This window comes from Strix uralensis, chromosome 17, assembly GCF_047716275.1.
Source record: "Strix uralensis isolate ZFMK-TIS-50842 chromosome 17, bStrUra1, whole genome shotgun sequence".
In the NCBI taxonomy this organism is placed as follows: Eukaryota; Metazoa; Chordata; class Aves; order Strigiformes; family Strigidae; genus Strix; species Strix uralensis.
In genome coordinates this window covers 14,453,955-14,475,685 of record NC_133988.1, presented here as the reverse complement: position 1 = coordinate 14,475,685, position 21,731 = coordinate 14,453,955, and the positions used below count along the sequence as shown (strand labels likewise).

The 21,731-nt window shown below is 43.5% G+C and overlaps 1 protein-coding gene across 13 annotated transcripts in view; it reads right to left on the bottom strand.

The window, feature by feature from the left end:
- PITPNM2 (phosphatidylinositol transfer protein membrane associated 2) overlaps positions 1-21,731 on the bottom strand; it is a 142,001-nt gene that overhangs the window by 42,307 nt on the left and 77,963 nt on the right. For 12 of the 13 annotated variants that reach the window (XM_074887155.1, XM_074887166.1, XM_074887165.1 and 9 more), the window contains 4 exons: positions 12,983-13,197; positions 11,243-11,364; positions 9,325-9,558; positions 1,186-1,509 (listed from right to left, as the gene is read on the bottom strand). In XM_074887155.1, the coding sequence (XP_074743256.1) occupies positions 1,186-1,509; positions 9,325-9,558; positions 11,243-11,364; positions 12,983-13,197 (895 nt within the window). The remainder of the gene's footprint in view (positions 1-1,185; positions 1,510-9,324; positions 9,559-11,242; positions 11,365-12,982; positions 13,198-21,731) is intronic. The other variant, XM_074887164.1, reaches the window with a different exon arrangement.

The following is a 21,731-nucleotide window of genomic DNA, read 5'->3' as shown; positions in this document are numbered from 1 at the left end:
AAATCAGTGATGGAGCGGTAAATAAAAATGGAGACTCAACTCACGATATTTAGTGCATGTGAGAGATGGAGAAGCTTCACTCACCTAGATGTCCCCTTCCACCGTCACTGGAAGAAATGCTGCCCCTTGGGATTTTCAGAAAAAAAATCAAGATTTTTTTTTTTTGTCCTCTTGCTGTGAGAGCTATTACCCTGCTATCAGCTGCGCTTGACTAAAAGGAGAGGGAACTGCTGAGGGTTCAAGCTTTTTGTCTGTAACTTGCTGGGGATTCACCCCTTTGTACAGAATGGTCCAAGGATGGGAAAAGTTTAGTACAGGAAAAAAAAAGGTGACTGCCTAGGGAGAGGTGAATGACAAAATTCAGGACTCGGAGCTGAGTCCTCACAGAGTATCCACAGGGGGGCCTTAACAGCAAAGTCCTGAAAACTTCCTAAATAGTATTAAAAAAGGAATATAAATGCGATCCATGGTCCCACCTAATCCCAAGCTGGGAGGTTTGGTCTCCGAACAGCTACCAGCAGAAGGGAGCAGCCCCCACCCATTTTTTGGGGGGTATTTGCCTTAATCTCCCCAACAGATGATGGGGGTGCTTCACTGTGTGAGCTACACAGCAGCACCCACGGAGCCAAACGCCTGCTTTTGAGATTCATGGCATGTAGTAACGTATAACCCCGGTCGCGGAGCACAGGGTGCCTGCTGTACCTGCCTCCTGGAAAACAAGAGGCAGTTAACAGTGACCCACAGCCGGGCCACTTTTGTGACACAGCAGACAAGCAGACATCCAGAAAGGGAACACTGCTGAAGGACCAGGACTTATAAAGCCACCAGCAGCTCTTGGGTAACAAGGACTAACTCTCTCTGCGCTACTGTGTGTCTTCTTCTGAGACCCAACGCTGCTAGCCAGCTGCTGCCTGCTCTTCTGCTGTTTGTTCATAGTTCCTCTGCTTTTGAGATTGGCAAGAATTCTGCCGTGTGCCACTGAGTCACAGTTATGGGATGGCTAGAAACAGGTCACCTGAGAAGACTGAGCCTGCAACACCAGCAGAGAAGGTCTCTGAGTTAGAAGGACTCACAGGAAAAATAGGCATTGTCCCAAAGGTGCCAGCCACAAGGAGACATGGTCTTACCTCCCAAAAGCCCAACCTCCATGAAGTTCAGAAGAGCAAGTCAGCAGCAGCATCTTACCTCCTCTCTTTGAAGATCGTGAGGACTTGGAAGAAGTAGACCACTGCTTCGTGAGTGATCTCCCAGAGGCTGTTTCGCTGTTACCCGCAGCGTCCTCTGTGTCAACAGGTGAAACTGTGTTGGCTTCAACATCCTTCTCACCAGGAGCGTCTTTGACTCCGTGCTGCTCAGTATCATTTTCACCGCAGAACTGGGCCATCTTCTGAGCCAGCATCAACTGTGCCTCCTTCTCCAGCTGCCGGATATCCTCAATGGTGAGCCCATACCATTCGTCCTGCCAGCACCAAGCCTGCCGATGGGCACGGACCATGACCTTCCGCAAGCCTGCAAAGCCAGAATGCCTGTCACCAGTGCTACAAACTGCAGGAATCAACACATTCCCTTCCTGAAAACCTCAAGACACTGTGGCAAGGATATTACAGCCGCATCAAAACCACAATGCTATAAGCTGCAGTAAAGGACCTTCATATAGCAAGCATCAGGATGGTGAACTGGTCACTTCAGGTACTTTATCTCTTCAATTCTTGCTAACCAACCACGCACTGAAAAATGAGCCAGCCCTCTGCGACTGCTTTTAACTTGGGAAGAGATTTCCTAATTCTGGATGGAGCACTCTGTTCTGTGACTGCCTGTTCCACCAAAGGAGGAGCCACGCACAGACCACAACTGCAACTCCCATGAGATTCTGGGAAATTGTAAGATTTGGATCCAACCTTCAAAGTGAAGTATGTTCCCAGAAGAAAAAAAAAAAGAAAAAAGTCAACATCAACAACATGAACCACTGATTTTTTTTTTTATCCAGGAGAGTTTCAAGTGGTTCTTTGATGAACACTACATAGCCCACCACAATTGTTACATGACAGAAGCACATCCCACATCAGCAGTGTTAAGACCTCTCCTTTCCTTGGAAACCTGGTTTCTGCACCTGGCTTCTATGTATTCGTAAACAGCATCACAAATACGAGCTTCTGAGATAATGGGATGGAAAGCAAAGTAAGGGAGGGAATAAAGATGCTTTATTTTGCAGATACCATCTGTCTTCTGCTGCATGAGAAAAATGAAGTGGGTAAAGCCAATTTAAAATATTTCAATGTATCACATATCTGAAAGGAAGAGCTGTCTCAATATCAACACACAATTCTCCTGACCAGGCAAGAGAAACTTTCCTCTGAGACTTAAACTTGTTGGCTAACATCATCATACCACAAAGACTTTTAAAACAGTATAGTCACTCAGAATTTTCAACCAGTGTTATTGCTTAAAAGCTCATGACTGGTCAAAGCTCCAAACTGCTATTTATTACCAATGGGAGCACACAGTAGTAATGGTGCTTTTAAAAGCTTCTATAAATACTTACAAACTAACCCACAGGAGCCCTTCTGAAAAAAAAAAAAATTAAAATATCGTCCCCCCTTTAATTACTGGGAAACTGAGGCAGAGACAGTTTGAAGGGCATGCCAAAAGCAGCAGTGGGATTTGTTGTCAGTGGTATTATAGATCCACAATCCTCCATTGCTAAGCCTGGAGCAGAAACATACTGTGCGAAAAAGCTGGCAGGCAGGGTAGCCATCCTCTCATTCTACTGAAGACCACAGGCCACAACACCACCACTGCTACTACAAGATAGAGAGCAATCAACAGGCTACATTAAAGTCATTTAGGTTTTGGGAGCTGCTGATCGAGCTCTCTAAACACCACCAAGAGGAAAGACGGCCCTTGTAAACCACCCTCCATTTCCAGGAGCAAAGCCAAAGCTGGATGGTCCCACCACGCGCAGAGTTTCTAAGGTGTTTCCAACAATATGTGCTTCACTCTTGTACAGAAAATCTTAGATCTCACACTACTGCAACAGTTTCTGTGATGTTCAGCTTAAATATCCCTTTTGCTTTCAGAAATGACTTTTTCTTTTGTTTTTTTAAACATACAAAAATCTTATTTTTATATGTTTATTTCTTTCCAGGTCTGGGCACTTTATTGTCTGCTCTGCTCTTTGGTTAGTTCTTAATGCCACCAGCCATCACAAGTCAACCTATCAGGAGGAAACAGCCACTGAGACCAACAGCTAATGCAATCGACCAGCTCAACCTGAACTTCATTTGCACAGTAAGATTAAATCTATCAATATTTTATGCATTTCTCTGCCTGACTTTCAGAAGGGAGCTCCATGTAGGGGGGGCAAGTTTAAGCCAGCAGACTGTGACCTTCCGGGGGCAGAACAAGGGGCCTCAGCAACTTAATTCTGTTCAACCGTAGTCGAGATTCAGAGTTATTCCCCCCCACCAGATTACTTTTTTGCAGAACTAATGGAAAATGTTTTAGCCTCTTCACCTCCCATTATAACTGACAATCAGCTGAGCTCAAAAACGAAGATTAAACTCCCATCACATCCACACTAAAAGCCAAGAAAACATTTCCCTTGCTATAATTCAGTCCCCAACGCCACAACCATCCTTTGGACTTCCACATCCAGAATGTCCACTTCTACCTTGCTTGAAACACCTTGAAAACAGACTGTGATCAGACCCAGAAGCAACCAGCCAACTCGCTCTCATCCCAAGGCTTCCTCCATTCCAGGGCTCAGCTGCTTCTGCACATGCTCCTGGATCCAGCCTTGATGTATCAATGCACCAATTCCTCAGAAATTCTCTGTGTAAAGGCACAGATGCCACTGACTGCATATCTTTGTTTTAATGGACTAACATCATAAGGAACATGAAAACCACTTGGGGGTAAAAAAAAAGTCTCCTGAAGTTCCCCTCTGCCGCCTTTCACTTCACCTCTTAGATCATAAAAATCGCCTGTATTTCCTCCTCTCAACCACAGACCTCCCCATCTGCACTGCTCACGTCACTTTGATTAGACTTCCCAAATCACCCTTCCTTAAAGCCTTATTCTTTTGAAAATAGGATGGCATTACAGGGCTTCATGGCTGTTGTGCCTCTATCACTCCAGATTAGTTATGAAGTCAAAAAGACTGAGATTATTTCCTAGCCTCTGGCCTTCACCTGGGATGTGTCAGTGATGCTGCATTTGTCTTCCTTAAACACATAGAAAAAACCTGGAAGAGAATGAGGCTGTCCAGGTACAAAAGAAATTGAAAAATAAAAGTCATGGCTAGGGATGGAAAACTTTATCAGTCCCTTAGTGCACAGCAGTGAGTATATCACTGAATTGATCTTCAGCCTGCCATGCTGAAGCCTTCCAGTAGGCAGCAGAGACCCAGAGGACAGCAATGTGCACTCACTGCCCAGAAAGCCAACGGTGTCCTGGGCAACATCAAGAGCAGTGTGGCCAGCAGGGCGAGGGAGGGGATTCTCCCCCTCTACTCTGCTCTCGTGAGACCCCCCTGCAGTGCTGTGTCCAGCTCTGGGGGCACCAGCATCAGAAGGACACAGACCTGCTTGAGCGGGGCCAGAGGAGGCCACGAAGATGCTCGGGGGGCTGGAGCACCCCCCTGTGAGGACAGGCTGAGAGAGTTGGGGGGTTCAGCTGGAGAAGAGAAGGCTCCGGGGAGACCTTAGAGTGACCTTCCAGTACTTAAAGGGGCTACAGGAAAGGGGGGAGGGACTCTTGATCAGGGGTGTAAGGATAGGACAAGGGGTAACGGTTTTAAACTGAAAGAGGGCAAATTTAGATTAGATATAAGGAAGAAATTCTTCCCTGTGAGGGTGGTGAGGCCCTGGCACAGGTTGCCCAGAGAAGCTGTGCCTGTCCCCTCCCTGGAAGGGTTCAAGGCCAGGTTGGATGGGACTTTGGGCAACCTGGGCTAGTGGAAGGTGTCCCCACCCGGGGCAGTGGGGTGGGACTGGATGATCTTTAAGGTCCCTTCCAACCCAAACCATTCTATGATTCTATGACACACCGAGTGCCCCCCCAGAGCTGTATCAATTCAAGATCCAGCTAGAAATGACTGACCTCAGCTGTCCAGACACTGCTTCCCTCCCTGTGCAATGGAAAAAAAATCAACTCTTAAAGCATTTTTTAATCAAAATGCTAGAGGAAACCAAGCTTATTATTTGAAAAGTGAAAAGGAGGAGACAGATCAAGCTCAGGAAACAGAGTGTAATTGGGAAGAATTCTCTTTTTAACAGATCAGAGATGCCCATCAGGACAGTGCTGAAGGCATCTGTGGTCCAGTTCGCTTTCTTTCTTCTATCTGGCAGAAGGGGAGGTGTAAAAGCCTCCTGCTCAGCCCGAGAAGTCCCTGTCCCGCACTCAATCCCACACACTGTGCTTTCAAGTCATGCCTCACAGCTGTCTGCAGTTTATTTGGCAATTTGCCTTGCAAGCCTGTGGCATGCTGCCCCCGGTGGGAACTGGCCAGGGAAGACAGGTCAGATACAGCATCCCACCCGTCACCTTATTCCAGGTTGGACAGAATGCAACAAGCCCAGCGGAGGTGAGGCTCCAGGCAATACAACGCTCCTCCATCCCCCCTGCCAGGGGGTGTGGTCCCTTCTCACCCACAGAGCAAAGCCAGCCAGCAGTCTGGAAGAACTGCAGGGCAGGAGATGGTCTCACAAAGAAGTGTCTCTGGTGTGAAGAGAGAAGCAAGTGGTATGGGAGAATTAGGGAGGATTTGAGAGTAGGTTTTCTCCGTCCACGCAGCGTGCACCACGCTCATCAGAGCCTTCTTTTCCAGAATCAGAGGATAACCCCACAGTCTCAGCAGGCAAGGCACACACTGAAGTCAATCAGAAATAATGGGAACAGGTTTTTTATATGGATGCAGGTACCAGCTGATTTCAGTACTATCAGTAGTTAACAAGACTATTATTTCTCTAGAGCACACAACGCTTTGGATTAAAAAAAAAAAACAACAAGGAAACCACACATGCACAAATGTACACATGCAGACTGAGTTCAGAAGTACCCGTCATTGTTGTGTTGATTTAATTATAACATTTCCCACTGCGTTGTGCAGAAAGATCATCTGTGAAGAGTCTAGCAGGGTGCAAACATTTAAATCACTTGCCTTTCAACTCACACCTCAACAACTCAAGACACTGGTTGAATCCATGAGGTGCTGATTTGTAAATGATTTGCCTGCGGATTGTGGTGTTCAACAGTCTGACAAAAGAAGTGTAAATGACCATGAGACAAGCCAGGACAGAGAGGACTCTAGCTGAATTTAAAAAGCTTTTGTCTATAGTTATGGGTTTGTTTTTCAACATGAAGTAAAAACAGTACATGTAACAAAAACCCAATGCAAAAAACCCAAAATAAATAAAAAAACCCCTACCACCAAATCCTGCCCCAAACCCCCTCTACTATCCATATAAAGTAGCTGTTCAGATACCCATCGACTATGTACCCAGTGACAACATCCCAAAGCATTTTATAAGGCACTCTCACAGTTTCCTGGCAGCAGATAAAGGATGTTTGGTTTTTCCTGTGTAACACTATTTCCTTGATAGTCACAAAAGATCCCATAACCTTGTCAGTACAGTTCTGGTTGTCTGAATGTATCTGATCAAAGGCAACCTGCAGTTATATCTGCTTGCTTCCCTACCCTCCCTGGCTCAGAAAAGCCTGTGGTCACATCCAGCCATGCTAACTGCATCCTGCCTACCCTTGAAAAGACAAAACTCTACCTGCAGGCCCCAACGGGCAGTACCCTTCTGGATGAACTTTCTCATCTGAGTGCTTCAGTGAAGCAAAAGTTCTGCAAAAGAACTTTCTAAAACCACTTCCACTTCATTGTGCAACAATTTGGGCGTATTTAGTCTAAGATGCAATGACTTAGACTAAGCTTCCGTTACTGGGATGGGAACACACTTTGCCATAGTATATAATCAATAACCCATACACAGCTAACACACTTATTTAACAGCAAAAGGATCATAGCCCACATACACCATCAGGAAGCAAGTGGGAGCAGAACATTATGCAGTGCCAGTCCAATTAAACTTAAATTCTATGGGAAAGGAGTAAAAAAGCATACAAATATTACAGCCAAGTAGACTAATAGCCCACAATTTTAGTCTGTGTGTCAGGCTGTCAAAGCACTGAGTAACTGTCCAATTAGTCATCAGAAAAAATGGCTGTTGCACTCAGTAGACTGAGAACGTTTCAACACCATCCCCCAGAGTTACTCCCTCCGTGCTCAGTAGCCTTTCTACGTCTCACAATCCATCCATCACTTAACTCAGACGTGTTCTTCTTTCAACCCATCCTCTAATTTTAGTTTGCACCACTAAGTACTACTCCCCCCCTTGGGCAGAGTTTGGATCACACTCTTGGTTTCCCAAGAAACAAATTTACAGGAGGTGGGAACAGAGGATCCAAGAGAAAAACGCCAAGGAGGAGGTGGCCCACAAGAACATCCCTGGCATTTGAGAGCCTAGTCCGCCATCAGGTACACAATGCATAAAGGCCTCCATCTGCTTTCAGTCATCAGTTGAAACCCCAAAACTAGGATCAGCAGATAAGCCTGGTCAGTCATGTTGTAGCTCACATCTTTCCAACGTAAACATCCTCATACCTTGCTGTCTTTGGCACACATGCTATGGCACTTTTCCCACTCAGGAATGGCTTCCATTGCAGGGGAAGGCTACACATCTTCTCTGGATACCCAAAGCTTTTGCTTTCACTGTTGACTCACTCAACTTTGTCTTGCCTTAAAGACTTTCCTGATTTTATGCATCTTAACCACTTTGAAAAACACTATTTGCCATCAGTGTAAAAGAGTGGAAAGGCTTTTGAAAGGCGGACAATGAGCTGGCTCGACTCTCCGCAAAGCCTCAATCAAGAGGAAAACGGCAGGCAATCTTTCATGAAATACAAAAGAAACGTTTCTAAGGGCCCACAGTTTAATCTATGCCAAACACCTCTGAACAAATGGAAATGAAGCATGTGACTCTTCCAGTTAACAGACACAATGGAGTTGTTATTCTGCCCCCATGTTTTGTAGTATACACTAAATTAACCCATGTCACTGAAACGCCAAGGGAGTTCATTGCAGAGAGCCACTTGTAATACAGCCTGTAACAGGTAAAAACTTCCATCTGTGTGTAAAGTAAAACCAAAGGAGCTCTAAGAAAGCAACCTGTGACTATTGAGAGAGCGGCACATGCTATTCTCCGCTGCTCTATCAGTGTTTTCCACATTAGCACTCAGGAGCACGCTATGATTGAAAAGAGCTATAAAATGACTTACACTAGCAACAGGCACTTAAAGAAGCTTTGCGTATAGAAAGGACAGACGTAGAGGTCATGTAGGAGGATTTATTGCATACAGAAAGCAGGTGGCATCCTTTATACAGCCTTTCTTTGGCCTTTGCCAGAGGACAGCCATAGCTCTGCACTTTTTTTGAGATGGGAATGCTTCTTTAAAACATTCTTTAGGTTTTCCAAAACTGGCCATAGATCCCGTCTCTTGTGGCAAGGCTCAGAAACTGTATCAGTTGTGTTATAGATTTTCTGCAAAGAACAAATTACTGCCAGAACAGCTACCACCTGCCCTATCTCCACTTAGTTACTTCTGGGACACAAACAATACCTCCGTAAAAGCATTGATCTAAGAATGATGCATCAATGAAAGCAGCACATTTACTCACAACTTAAAGCTGTCAGTGACCCATGGTGGGTCATAGCACAGTGGGGTGGGGAGCCCTGAACACTGCAGCCTTGGGGACAGAGATGTATGGCCACAGAGAGACCCACCAGCCCTGTCACAAGGCAGGTAGAAACTAGGGACACTCCAGGGAGTGGTTTTCTGGAACCACTTAGGACTCAGAAATGAGAGAAATGAGCCTCTTTCTCTGAGTGGCCCTTCAGGATTTTGTTAACAGTAAAGAAAACTGGCAGATTTTGAAAACGATCTGGCAAAGTTTAACAGACAAATCCTTATCTAAAAAAAAAAAAAAAAGCAAATGCAAGATATTGTCTATGCAGAACTCAAAACCATTTCAGTGGCTACATGTGGTTTGGATTCATACATGCCATGATTATAAGTGACAGAATAACGCATTTTTTTCTGAACTGACCCACAGCTCTGCAAAAGAGTCATCAGATATGAGAATCTCTTCACAGACATGTCTTGGGTTATGATAAATTGCACATACCTCACCTTTGTGTTTCAATTCAGAAACAACGTTAAGGACTTAACAGTGGACTTTGCAAAACTATAAATGCTCACCAACATCATGGATAAATCGCTCAATTTTCGACTGCATCCCCCAGTATCTGAACTCGACTTTACACAGTTTATATGCACACATGATGGGGTATTTCCCAGGGTTGTTCTTGTACTCTTGAATCCAGTCTTCTGAGAGAGGGCCTCTTTTAGTCTTCACTGATTTATACAGCTTTGGATCCTCCTCAGCTTTGTATTCATGTGGAGGGATAGGATCTTTAACAATATCAATAGGATCTATAGAAAGAGAATAGAAACAGTTAGACATTTCCTTTTCCTGAACAAAGGAAGAAAATACCATTTTTCAGGAGTTATTTCTGTTTTCATAAGTACCAGAAGCATTACAGCAATTTAATTTCTTTTTACTTACACTTAAACAACTGATATTTAAATTGTTTATACATCGCTGCTGGGCAGTGATCAGCTCTGCCAGAGGAACTGGTACGCACAGTTCCAGCAAACAGAGGCTTTGCTCCAAATAGATGTTTTTTTCCCACAGTGACTGCAGATCCACAGCACTCTGGCAGATCTGCACACTCCGTCTTTCCAGCTCCAAAAAGGATCTTCATGTTTCAGCTTTCAGCTTTTCTAATATCACTCTGGGCTACAGTCCTGTCTCATCTGAGACAGTTAAATGCACCTGCCCTTTCTTAGCACTGTTAAGGAAAAGACACTACCCACTGAACAGTTTATCTTTGGAGTCCATCAAGTGAGGTTACGGTAACTCCTCATGTGCTATTGGTAGACCAGATGTACTATGGAAAGAAGAAGGTTTAACTTAAGTCCTAATTAACACTTCAACAATGGAGAAGTGGAAACTGCAATGGGAGTAGAGTGAATGAACATATTTTAAAGAGCTGCAACCCCCATCCCAGACCTCAGCAGAAGCATCTGAAGTTTGGATTGAGGGGCAAGATCACACTTCCCAAGAAATGACAGCTCTTCTGACACTTCTCAATGAGGCAGCAACTTAAGCCGATTTGCTCAGTACTGAGAGCCAGACCAGATAGGCTTAGGAATGAGGACAGTCAAACTGAAACTCAGAACAAAAGAAGTTTAAACCACATAACACTCAAGTAAAATTGCACGGGGTCACTGCCATGTCCCGCATGTCAACAGTGCTCAAGGAGCCAGAGCAACCACCACACGTCCTTTCTCAGAGCTCCCGCTGTGGCCAGCGCAGCATGGCACTGCCAGAAGTCAGCCCGAGCTCAACACTTCTCTAGTCTCATCAGCTCCAGAGCAAGGGATGCTTCAGTCCTGTGTGGCTGTAACTGCCAGCACTCCTGCCACGCAGCCGGGTCTCCAGCAAATGCCGTGGGCAAGGACCCGGATGGACTGCAAGACAGGAATTGCTATGACACCTGACATTCTCTGCCTTTTTCTAAGATGTTCCCTTTTGCCTTGTTCTCATTAAATCCTTACATATATAAGGCTCATTAACCCAACCTTCCAAAGAAAGCTGCAAAACTCAAGTGTTAACCTGCATGAGGGCAGGACTAAAAGAAGAGGAAGCAAAAATGAAATACACCTTCATGTTTCAGAAGCACGGATAGGAATGATTTTCACATACGCAAAGGAGCTGTGCAATTATACAGCAGTATTTTCCTCTTCTATGGTTATTTCTACTTATTACCCCTAAAATCATTAGATGTTTTACTCCCCTCAGGAGCTGCGCTCAGCAGTAAGACAGGAAAGCATCAGCTTCAATTTACAGACAGGGGATTCAAATTATTTCCATGTGATTTACATCAAGCCTAGAAAAGAACTCAGGTGTCCTCACTCTACTTGATGTAACCCTACACAGCAGCCTGACACCGACAGGGGGGCAGGTGTGTGTTTGGGGGGGATGGACAGGCAGATGGGACATACCAAGCAAAAAAAAGCAGAATAAAAGAAGTAAAAGAAAAAGGCTATTCACCTAGAATGGTTTGTCTTTTTTCTGTAGGAGAAAGGTTGAACACGTTGACATGCTCTCCTGGATCAGTTTTGTAGTACGTCTCAATATCAATAGAGAACTTCTCCACAAAAGGACACGTATACCTGAAGGCGAGAACAATGCAGCTTAGAGTAAATCCTGCTCAGCTTGACAAGGGAAGAAAATGCTTTCCTAAGATGTTTAAAATCAGCCTCAAATCCAAGCCAGTCTCCACTCATGTTTTGCTTCAGATATGCTTAAAATACCAACTATACAGATTAAAGAGATTTTCTTTAATAACTTCTTAAGACAGGAGCTCACCTTGGACATATGGCTTCACTGGAATAGCTCTGGTTTAGTAAAACCCCAAGCCCACAGCAAAGGCGTGTGCTCCCCATGAGGTGTTACATGGATTACAGGTCAGAAGATACCAATGCACCCCATGCAGTTACTGGAGACTGGGAACCCACACTGACCAAGAAACAACTTCCCAGCTGGCAAGGAGCAAGTAGAAAGCCCGAGGGGACCACCAAGTCCTCTCACTTTGTAGAGACACTGACAAAAGCCTGCAACTTAATTTGACAATGTCTCCTCCAGGATACTATTATCAGGACAGGCTGTTTTTAAAGGAGCAGTTTTCAGCAAGGAGGTAACTTTTGGGCCTGCTATACTAACCACTTATGTTATGACACAAATACTAAATACAAGGACACCCTGGAAATGCACCTCTCCCAGGAGAAAAGCAGAGCTCTTGCCTGGAATCTACGCCACAATAAAATACAGACTAGTTCTGTGCAGCACCAGGTTTCCTGGCCAACTGATTGACTCACAGGCATTTCAAGAGGATAAATAAAAACAGGCTGGAAGTGGAATTCAATCACTTGAAAGTCAGACAGCTCCATAATATTTAGTCACGAGCAACTGCCCATACACAGATGCTGACTCCCCACCTTTCCCCAGACTAATGTTACTTGTAGAGACCAGCTAAAACAGAAACTTTTCTAGATTTTTGATAAAAATCAAAATATCCATTGAAGCCTTTTTATGACGAGAGATGACAGCAGTATCAGACTTGTAAACCTGGAAAAAAAGCAAATGCTCTAAACCAGAGTAACTACCATAAAGGCTATTTACTCCAGGGTATCTGAAGTCTTCCCAGACAAAATCAGCTGAAACAAGGAGGTCCCAGAGGGTTCCACAGAACCTCTGGCTCTCTTCCCTCCTCAGGGTGAAGACTACAGGATGTAGGTTTGTTATTTTCTAGCTACATGACAGTAAGACAATTCCCAGAAAAGAAGCACCAAATTTATTTATTTATTAAGATTTTTCTCTCCTCACACTTTCCCCCTTAGAACAAATGAATCCTGTCTTACTTCAGGGTGTTCAACATGACAACTGTCCCATCACCATGTACATTTATAACTTCACTGAGCCAGCAGATACCTGCAATGCTAAGCAGAACTAAAATAGACTAAATAAAAACCATTCAAGATTTCCCATGCTTTGACGGACAGAACAGCTCACAGTTTAGATCAACCAGCCACAAATTCCCAAGGACATACACAGCCCGGGCAACACTTGTGCTCCTGAGATTAAGCACTGTGTAATAATTGCAGGACTTAAGCCCAGTTTCTCTAACGGGTATTACTGGAGATGGAAGAGATGTCATGCTACACAGAGTGACATCATCAAATGCTTTCTCTAAAGTAGGGAAACTGCTCTGGACATTCTGCTAAGTTTTACCTTGTCCTGGTATAAGGATATGCATTCCATGATTCCTCTTCGACTCGCAGAGCTGCCTTGGGCAATATTGACCGAAACCAGCTGGGTATGTGCATACCAATGTGGTACACTTTGTGAGTATACTGCCCGTTGCCTCCCGGTCCATCCATGTATGGTCTGTTCTCCAGGATCTCTACTCCGCTGCCTTCCCCACATGTCTCCTCTCTGCTTTTTTTCTGAAAGGGAAAATACATCACAGATAATCATTCCAGTGCATTGTACATACCAAGGTCTCAAAGCACATTGGGGATGGTTTCTAGGACTCCTTTTGAGCAGAGCTTCATACAGACAGCAGAACTGTAGCAGCACCCTGGCAGTAAGATTACCAAAATGAGAGATTATAAAGGAAAGATTTAGAGACTCATCTGGCCAGCACAGGAACAGAGATTTCATTTATTATGGACCCTGTAAAAATCTGGATTGGGACATTAAGAGACAGTTTGAATGGAGACCTAATGACACATCCATTCCTGTTCCTGTAACAGGTTACACATCGCTCTTGGTGAGAGTGCACTAAACCCCAGCTCCAGCTGTGAGCCACCTAACAGCACAAAAACCTTTCGCATCAGCAGATGACACGGCGAAGGGGAGTTTGTCCGACTTGGCACATTCTTGTGGTGGTGTATCAGCATGAAGAATCATACACACACTCAGTGCAACATCACAGTACTAAAGGCTATTTTATGACCTAAAACCACAGGATTTGGGGGCTTGTTGCTTGTGGTCTGGCATGGCAGCAATTCTTCAAGAACGGCTTGGAGACTATACTCCGCTAATTAAGATATTTAGAAGGAACAACCCAAGTTTGCCAGAATGCACACAGCACCCCCTGGCAGCCTCCGTATTTTGGCTTATTTGTAGTATTGTTCCTCATTGAGAAACCTGGCAAAAATTCCTTCAATAAAAAAAAATACTAATTTCAGTGCTTCTAAGAAGACCTTAGAGGCAAACCAAATATTTATTATTTCTAACACATTTCAGCAGATTGGATGATGTATAACCTTCATCATCTCCAAACAACAGATTCATACTGTCAGTATTTTGAGTTTCTTGTTTGTATTTGAGAGCACAAAACTTTGAAAATTAAGGGAAAAAAAAAAAAGGAATTTTTTACAAGAATCAACTGTGAAATATAACACAATAACAGCTCATTTCTGGCGTACAAGCAATTCAAAGGACAACATGGTTTAACAGAAAATGATTAATAAGATGCAAGAGATCAGCTTGTCATCTTTTGAGGACAGGATGACAAGTCAATACAGCTATTTAGAAGTAAATAGCCCTCTTTTTAAAGAATTCTCAAGCAATTTTAAATTTAAACAGCTGTAACCGACAAATATAAATAACTGACAATCTAAATAGTAATTTTTTTCCCACCCCACAAACTGCAATAGTCCTGCAAAAGAAAAGCACTTTTTTTACAGTTTATTTCTAACATTTAGCTGGCAGTTCATTAAAACACACATCCTCTTAAAACAAATTACTGTCTTTCCATTCTTATATAAGCACTGACCAAGTCCTGTACAAATATTTATGACAATAACATTAAATAATCTTGATGACCCAAAAATCTGGTTAATTCAAAAGTCTCAGAAAAGGCAGTAACCCAGCAGGCATAGCGAATGTGTCAGACAGAATAATGGCACAGCATCTGCTCCAAACAGTTGATACAAATTATGGAGATCTAGACTTTTATTATATAGCAGAAGCACGTGGAAATCATAAGCAGATGAAAGACGGGTTCTCTTCATGCCAAGCGATCGCATGTAGAATTGTACATCAGCTGCATTTAAAGCTCCATTCTAGACTGCACAGTTACCAGCAATTCCAATCAACTCTGCAAGTCCTCATTTGGGACCAAAACATACTTAGGAGTTTTTCAATTTCAAAAGAAATCCACAGCACCAAGTGGACTCAGCATCTCCTAGGACTGTGCCAAGCCAGACGTACACAGAACTAGGTCTCCAGATTTACAAACACTTGTACTGAATTAGAAAACCAAAACATTGAAGATTTATTTTGTTTTAATAGCCATGGTTGATATGAAAATGGATAAACACACCCTCGAGGCTTTCTTTCTCAGAATGCGATTTCATACTCTTCCTTTCAGAGTTACAACTGAGATATGCCTTATGCCTTGCCTTCCTCTTATAGCTCTCCACCTCCTGAAGCCCTTCAGAGCGCCATGCAAGGGACCAGCTGCTTCCATGACCATAAGTTTGAAGGTTCAAGATCCTGTGCTGCCGATTCTGACTTCAGCTCCCATCAAACAGATCAGCTCCAGAGAGCTCTCCTGCAAGGTGTGTTTCCTTTTATTCAAGGCCCCTGGCACCCCACCCAGCAATACCATGTCACCCTTGCTTAATACAGTTCCCAAACCCCTGTTTTCTTCTGTTGTGTTTCCTGATAGATCAAAGCAGGAGGCTTCTCCTCGACTTGATCCATCTGAGAAGGCTAAAGACAAGCATTCAAAGCAAAGCCAGGTTCCAATTGTCTCCTGAACCGTGACTTCTCCCTGAGAGAAAGATTCAAGCCTATGCCCTCAGCCCCCAGATAGAACTCTTCTGACCCATGCCCTCATCAGTATTACCTGTCTTTGGGGATGAAACATCCTTAGTCTCTGCACAGGTTTCAATTGAGGAATCCAGCTTTTTTTTTTTTTTTTTTTTTTCAACACAAGAAGAAATGGTTTATATTTGAAGCAGTTCACAAAAATAAACACCAATTCCTTCATAACTATGGGGCCTGATCCAGGCTCAGGAGGACCTCTGCTCAAACCTTTCTAGTTTGAAGCCCAGCAGCTGTGATAGCCCAGACACATACAGCTAACACTAACATTCTCCACTTTCCCCCATTTAGCCAGTTTTGACAAAAATCTCTCTGCATAAAGATGAGCTGCCTGGTTTTCATCCTGCAGCTAGAACCCTGGTGAACCTGCGAGATCGGCCAATTTTTGCTTTACATGAATACTTCCACAAGCAGCTTTTCCACATGACCTGGTAATGCTAACACTCAGCTTCTCAGACAGAGCTGTCTGATCGGGGGAGATGTGTCGGGTGGCATGGTGTTATGGTCCCAACACTGCGAGGGAAGAAAGAAGGGAAAAACCCAAATTTTCTTTGTGGAAGTCAGTTCACATCCCACTTCTGATTTCTGGTTATTTTATTCACTTCTACGCACCTGCAGGAGACCGCAAACCCTATTCTGAGAAGAGGGCATGCTTCCCCCTTCAGCCTTTCCAGTTGACCAACTCCAGCCCACAGCCTCTTGCAAGCCTTAAGCAAATTTTGGCCCTACACATTCCTCTTGCTTGTCACTTATCTACATAAGATATGACAAGGGACAGCAAGAACATTTTCTTAGCTCAATGTGAAACAAGAGCTGTACCTCTGGATGACAAAAAGTAAAAAAAAAAAAAAAAATCAGAGCTGCAAAGTTTATATCCCAAACTATTTTCTGAGCCAGGACTTTTGAGTGAGGCCAATTTATACTCAAAACACAACATAACTTATTGCTGGGAAGGACAGTACAATCAAAGAAAAATTCCACATGATAAACCCACACAAAGCTGCTTCCCAGCCCTGTGTGCTCTCATACTTACCAGTTAGCTTGCCAAGAAGGCAACAAGCCGCAGCGAGGTCAGGAAGGACCGAAAAAGTCAGGTTAGAAGGTGAACAGTACAATAACTAACCAGTCACGAACACAAAGAGCAGATAGGTTTCTCAGACAATTAAAATAAAGACATCAGCCACGCGCACTTAGAGACCAGGATGATACTCTGCACATAAGTGGCACTGTGAAAGTACACCACTTATGGAAGTGAAGAGCAATCTGCTTTTCAACCATAAAGCCTCTTCAAGTCTATTGTGACTCAGCTACAGCACAGAGAGGGCTTGTTATAAGGAAGTGGTCTGTAAACAACAATTAAAAAATAACCATTGATTAGGAAAGCATTTGGCTTGAAAACTGTCTGGCAAGCCCTCTCCAAAGCGTATCTGTCTGCTGGGAGTGGCAGATGGGCAGGCATTTTAGGGTCAGTCTTGAAGGTTTCAGCCTCATAGAGCCACACCCCTATGAGAAGTAGAGACTTTAGCAGATTACCTGTGTTATTACTACCTGCTACTATCTTAAATATCTGAGGAATGGTCCCCAACAAAATCAAAGACTAGCTAAAAGCCTTTATATGCAAGTTATCTAAGCTGTAATCACAGTAAACCGTCTTATATTGTATTACAACAGGAAATCCAGTCATCCCTTTAGAAGTCCCCCTCTTCTGCTGATGACACTCCATGTTCTGCACAGCCCCATCAATAGCTTTCCAGGACAGATGGTGACACAGATCCCTTCTAGCTAAAGTAATAGCATTAAATTACTCATAACAGGGAACCTAGAGAAGCAGATGCACCATGATTAGCAAGAATGCCAGTTACTTAAAGGCTTCTATTAAAATAAATCTCTTGGCACAGCAGCATAGCATGGGACACAGCACATGACCTCACCATAACAATCATAGATTAATAATTCCCATGAATGTCATCTAAACATCGGGCTAGCCTAACCCCATTTATCATCTGCCCTTCACAACAGGAGACAAACGGCTGTAAACAAAGCCTTCCACTAACAAAGACAGGCTGATCAGTTCTCAGATCTTCCATCCCCTTTCCCAGTCAGAAACATGCCTCACTACCAGCTAACAACAGGGAGCACATCTTGCAAAGCCTTCAAACTTGACCTGGCACAGCCAAGTGGGACCAGGGACTTAATGCAACTTGTATGTTTTTCTAGAGGGGTACAGCTCAGTAAAGGAACTATGGTTCATGGCAACAGAAACCCCCACAACTTGAGGGGTCTCACTACAGCTGGGAGAAGAGCATTCCCAGAACAAGAATGCACAATGCTGGATAAAACAGCTAAGGTGTGCCTTAAGGTATCAGCTGGAGATACACAGAAATCAGGCTGTGGAAAGTAAACTTGCCTTGTAGTGTTTTGCTTTTGGTGAATTAGAAGAAAAAGCAACCCCACCAACCAACGCAGTATAGCTCGGAACAACACTGAGAAGATTATGATCCTAAACCAATGGAGTCCTTCTCCTTGGGTTTCAGCCCCGGCGTAAAGCACAGGCTGCACGTGGGCTCAGGTGCGTACACAGAGAATCTCTGCAAAGCCTTCGGCAGCACTGCAAATAGCTCAGTGGTTTAGTTTCTCCTAAAGTGTTTTTTTTTTTATTGTAAGTTACTACTTTGAGCACTGCCATGGTACTGTAGAGAACAGTAAAGACAGGGTAGGTTGCATGGTGATAATAGGCAATCCAGGCATTGTTCTAGCTTTTAAAAATAGATTATAGCTATAATCTTACCTTGTTTACCCCCGATTATTATTTACAGTACAACCCCTCAATCTAAATAAGTTAGACAGTGATTACCAAGGGTTGACATGTTTTAGCATCACGATGAAGTTTCTTGGGGCATTACAGCAATGTATTTACACAGTACAAGTGGCCTACTCTGATGACCCGTGAGAGTTTTGGTTTGAAATTATTCAAATTACGAAGACTGACAGCACTATGCTTGGTAGACCTATTGTCCATGAATAGTGAAGACACAAATCATTGTCTGGAAACAATAACCAGAAGATTTTTTGTTTTTTCCCCTTCAGCTCCCATGTGGCAACAGGGTATTTTGATAGTCCAGACAAATTCTTCAGGGAGAATCCATTAAAATAACACTGAAGTTTTGGGATTTTTTTATCCCATTTAGACACAGATATGGATAGAAGTTTACAGCTGGTTGATGGCTTCAGTTAATGATGACAGCAAAGGCATCTATGTAACCACTGAACAAGAACATGACAGCAAATATCCCCAGAGGATCCTGCTAACATACTTGCTCATACTGTTGCGGCAAGGCAGGCTGAGAAAACATTGTCTATGGCCAATTACTATTTTTTCATTGTTTTGGATACTAAGGCTACCACAAACGCCAATTAAGTCCCCAGGAACAGACTTATCCTTTGGGAATGAGAGAAAACCTAAACTGGCTCATGCAATCCACCAGACAACAAAAATGCCTGTAGCTGCTTGGGAGGGATGACTCCTGCCATCATTAGATAGCTTTTAAGACCTGCTTTCAATAATCAAACCTATTTTTTTATTTTTTTCTGTGCAGTTTTAGAAAGGAAGTACAAAGGTACCTAAGATATAAACGGTTGAGTAACAAAATCTAGGCTGGGAGAGGAGTATATCACTCTTCAATCTCTTCCATACAGTAAGGGAAAAATATTCCCAACAATCTCCAGTTGGACATTATTTTAGCTGACAGACATTTCACTCTGCTAATTGATTTTCCAAAATGTTGCCTTCTTCCCATAACTAACTGCCTTCCTTGATGTGCTCCAGGCAGCTGCCTACAAGCCATCATCATCTCCTGCCCGCAGGCACTGTGCAAGAGCAGAAGCTGCATGTACTAAGAAGGTACAAGTTAGACCGCAACTGGTGCGTTGCACGTGATAGCCTTTTACAGAAGTGCTGGGAGAGGTTATAAGCAATGCAGCCTGTTAGCCTCAGCCATGGATCTGGGCTTATTGTGGCGATAACTGGCATTCAAACACCACAAATAAACCAGCATGACAACAGATGCACAGTTTCAGCCATAGCTGCTGCAAGCCAGAATTAAACAGCACCTAAAACCAGAAAGCCAGTGATAGAGATACTGGAAAATACCAAAAGGTCCTGAAACGAATGCATGGTTTATTCTTAACATATTTTCCCAGCACAGGATTTCTGTACATGGATAACATGTACGGTGCTGATGTGCACGCACATGGGTGTATCCGTTCTATCTTCAGCTGTCTCTTGCTGCGGTATGACTCAGCTCTGTGTTCTGTTAACCACTTCTTTCTGAGCATTTGAACTGACATCTAATTCATTACGAGCAATCTGCTTTCACCACTGACAACTTTCTGCCTGCTGATACAGATATGTGATAGACCAGGCACGACTCATGGGCAGTACTTACTGCAGGTAATCAAAAATCAGGTCTTTTGACTATGAAAATAAAATGTGGGTTTACACTAAAAGCAAAGTAGAGTCACACTTCCCAAGCTGTTTTTTGTTGTTTTTTCCTTTTCAAAATGTGCGTGTCAAAGACCTGAAACACTCAGTTAAAATAATATCACCATAATCGGGGTGATACCTGAGCAAAAAGCTTTTCTCAGTGTGAAAGAAGGGAGCAGAGGAGACGGTACTATTCCACTCTTACAGAAGACAAGAAGAACTGATCAGAACAAAACCAACATAATTTTATCAGTGCATAACATGTTCTAAGAGCGAACAGGAAGTTACATGAATTAAATTAAAAATAAAAATCACCCTTACTGTTATTAATGCAGTAGAGTGCTGAAGTAGAACAGCACGCACAACTTCTTGCTGTCTAAGGCTTTTGTGCCACGGTCAGAATAGCCAAGTCCTCTCACATTAATGATGATGGAATCAACAAGAGAGCACCATTTTGAAGAGGGAGAAAGTAACATGAAGACACAGAACTGGTGGCAGGGCTATGCCTAGTACCCAGATCTTTCAAGCCTCATTTCAGCATCCTAACCGTGATGTGTCAGTCTTCTTTATTGGGCTTGAGTAGGGACCTTTACCAAAATAGAGCAAAACAGTCTTCAAACAAGACAGAGAAGCTTCTCTACTCCTGTTTTGCAGGAGTTGAGCACAGTCTTAATGGTTACATTGGAAAGACAATATTAAAGGTAGGCAGAAGCTAGGAAACCTGTTACCCCAGGGATAGGTTTTAATAGTGCTTTTGAGCCTGCACTTTGTAAGGTACAAATCAGAAACAATCCATGTCAAGTCAGACTGACAGTCCTTCAACAACAAAATTGCTGGAGGACAGTAAGGGACTTGTGAGTTTTGTTCTCGTTACTCAAAGGCTTACTACATCTCACTGCACACAGTTAAATTGGCACCACCTTAATGGGAAACCAAGTCCAACTGCAATGGGATTTTGCACTCTCTCTAGTAACACTATTCCTGCCTTTTCAGAAGTTGTGGACACCACAGGACCACGTTTTGTTTACACCATGTGCACCACACTATGAATACGCGTAACTTTAAACTCCAACATCTGTTTCCATGGCAATGGGACTGCATCAGCAAACCACTGGGTTTAGTTTAGGCCATCTTCATTCAGGCTTCAGCGCTGCACTCAAATCATTGCTGTTAACAGCCCAAGTGATGTCACCAGTAACCATGGTGCCCACAACTGAGGCTTCCATGTGCCCTTTGCGCTCTAACATGCATCCTTCACGCATGACAATTATTTTAATCCAATTAATGCCGTTAAAGAAAAATAACACATGAAGGGCCAGTCTCAATACTTATTTAGCAAAGGAAGGTTAGTTTGAGTCAACAAGATAATGATCAGAACATGAGGCTTTACAATAGCACTTTGACTCCGAGCCTCATTGCACTGTACACATAGGAATGACCTGACACCCTGGGGAGAAGGGAAAGAAATCTGTTCCTCATCAATGGCTTTATTAATAAAGGCAAAAGAGCAGCTGTTTTAAACATCCTCCTTCTAGGTTTGATCAATGGCTGGGCAATGTGCAGTGCTCCATTCCACCTAGCCATACCATTCCCCTTTCCCTAACACTGGTGCTTCACCAGCTGAACATAAAACCTGGCCTTAAGTGTTCCTACCATCCA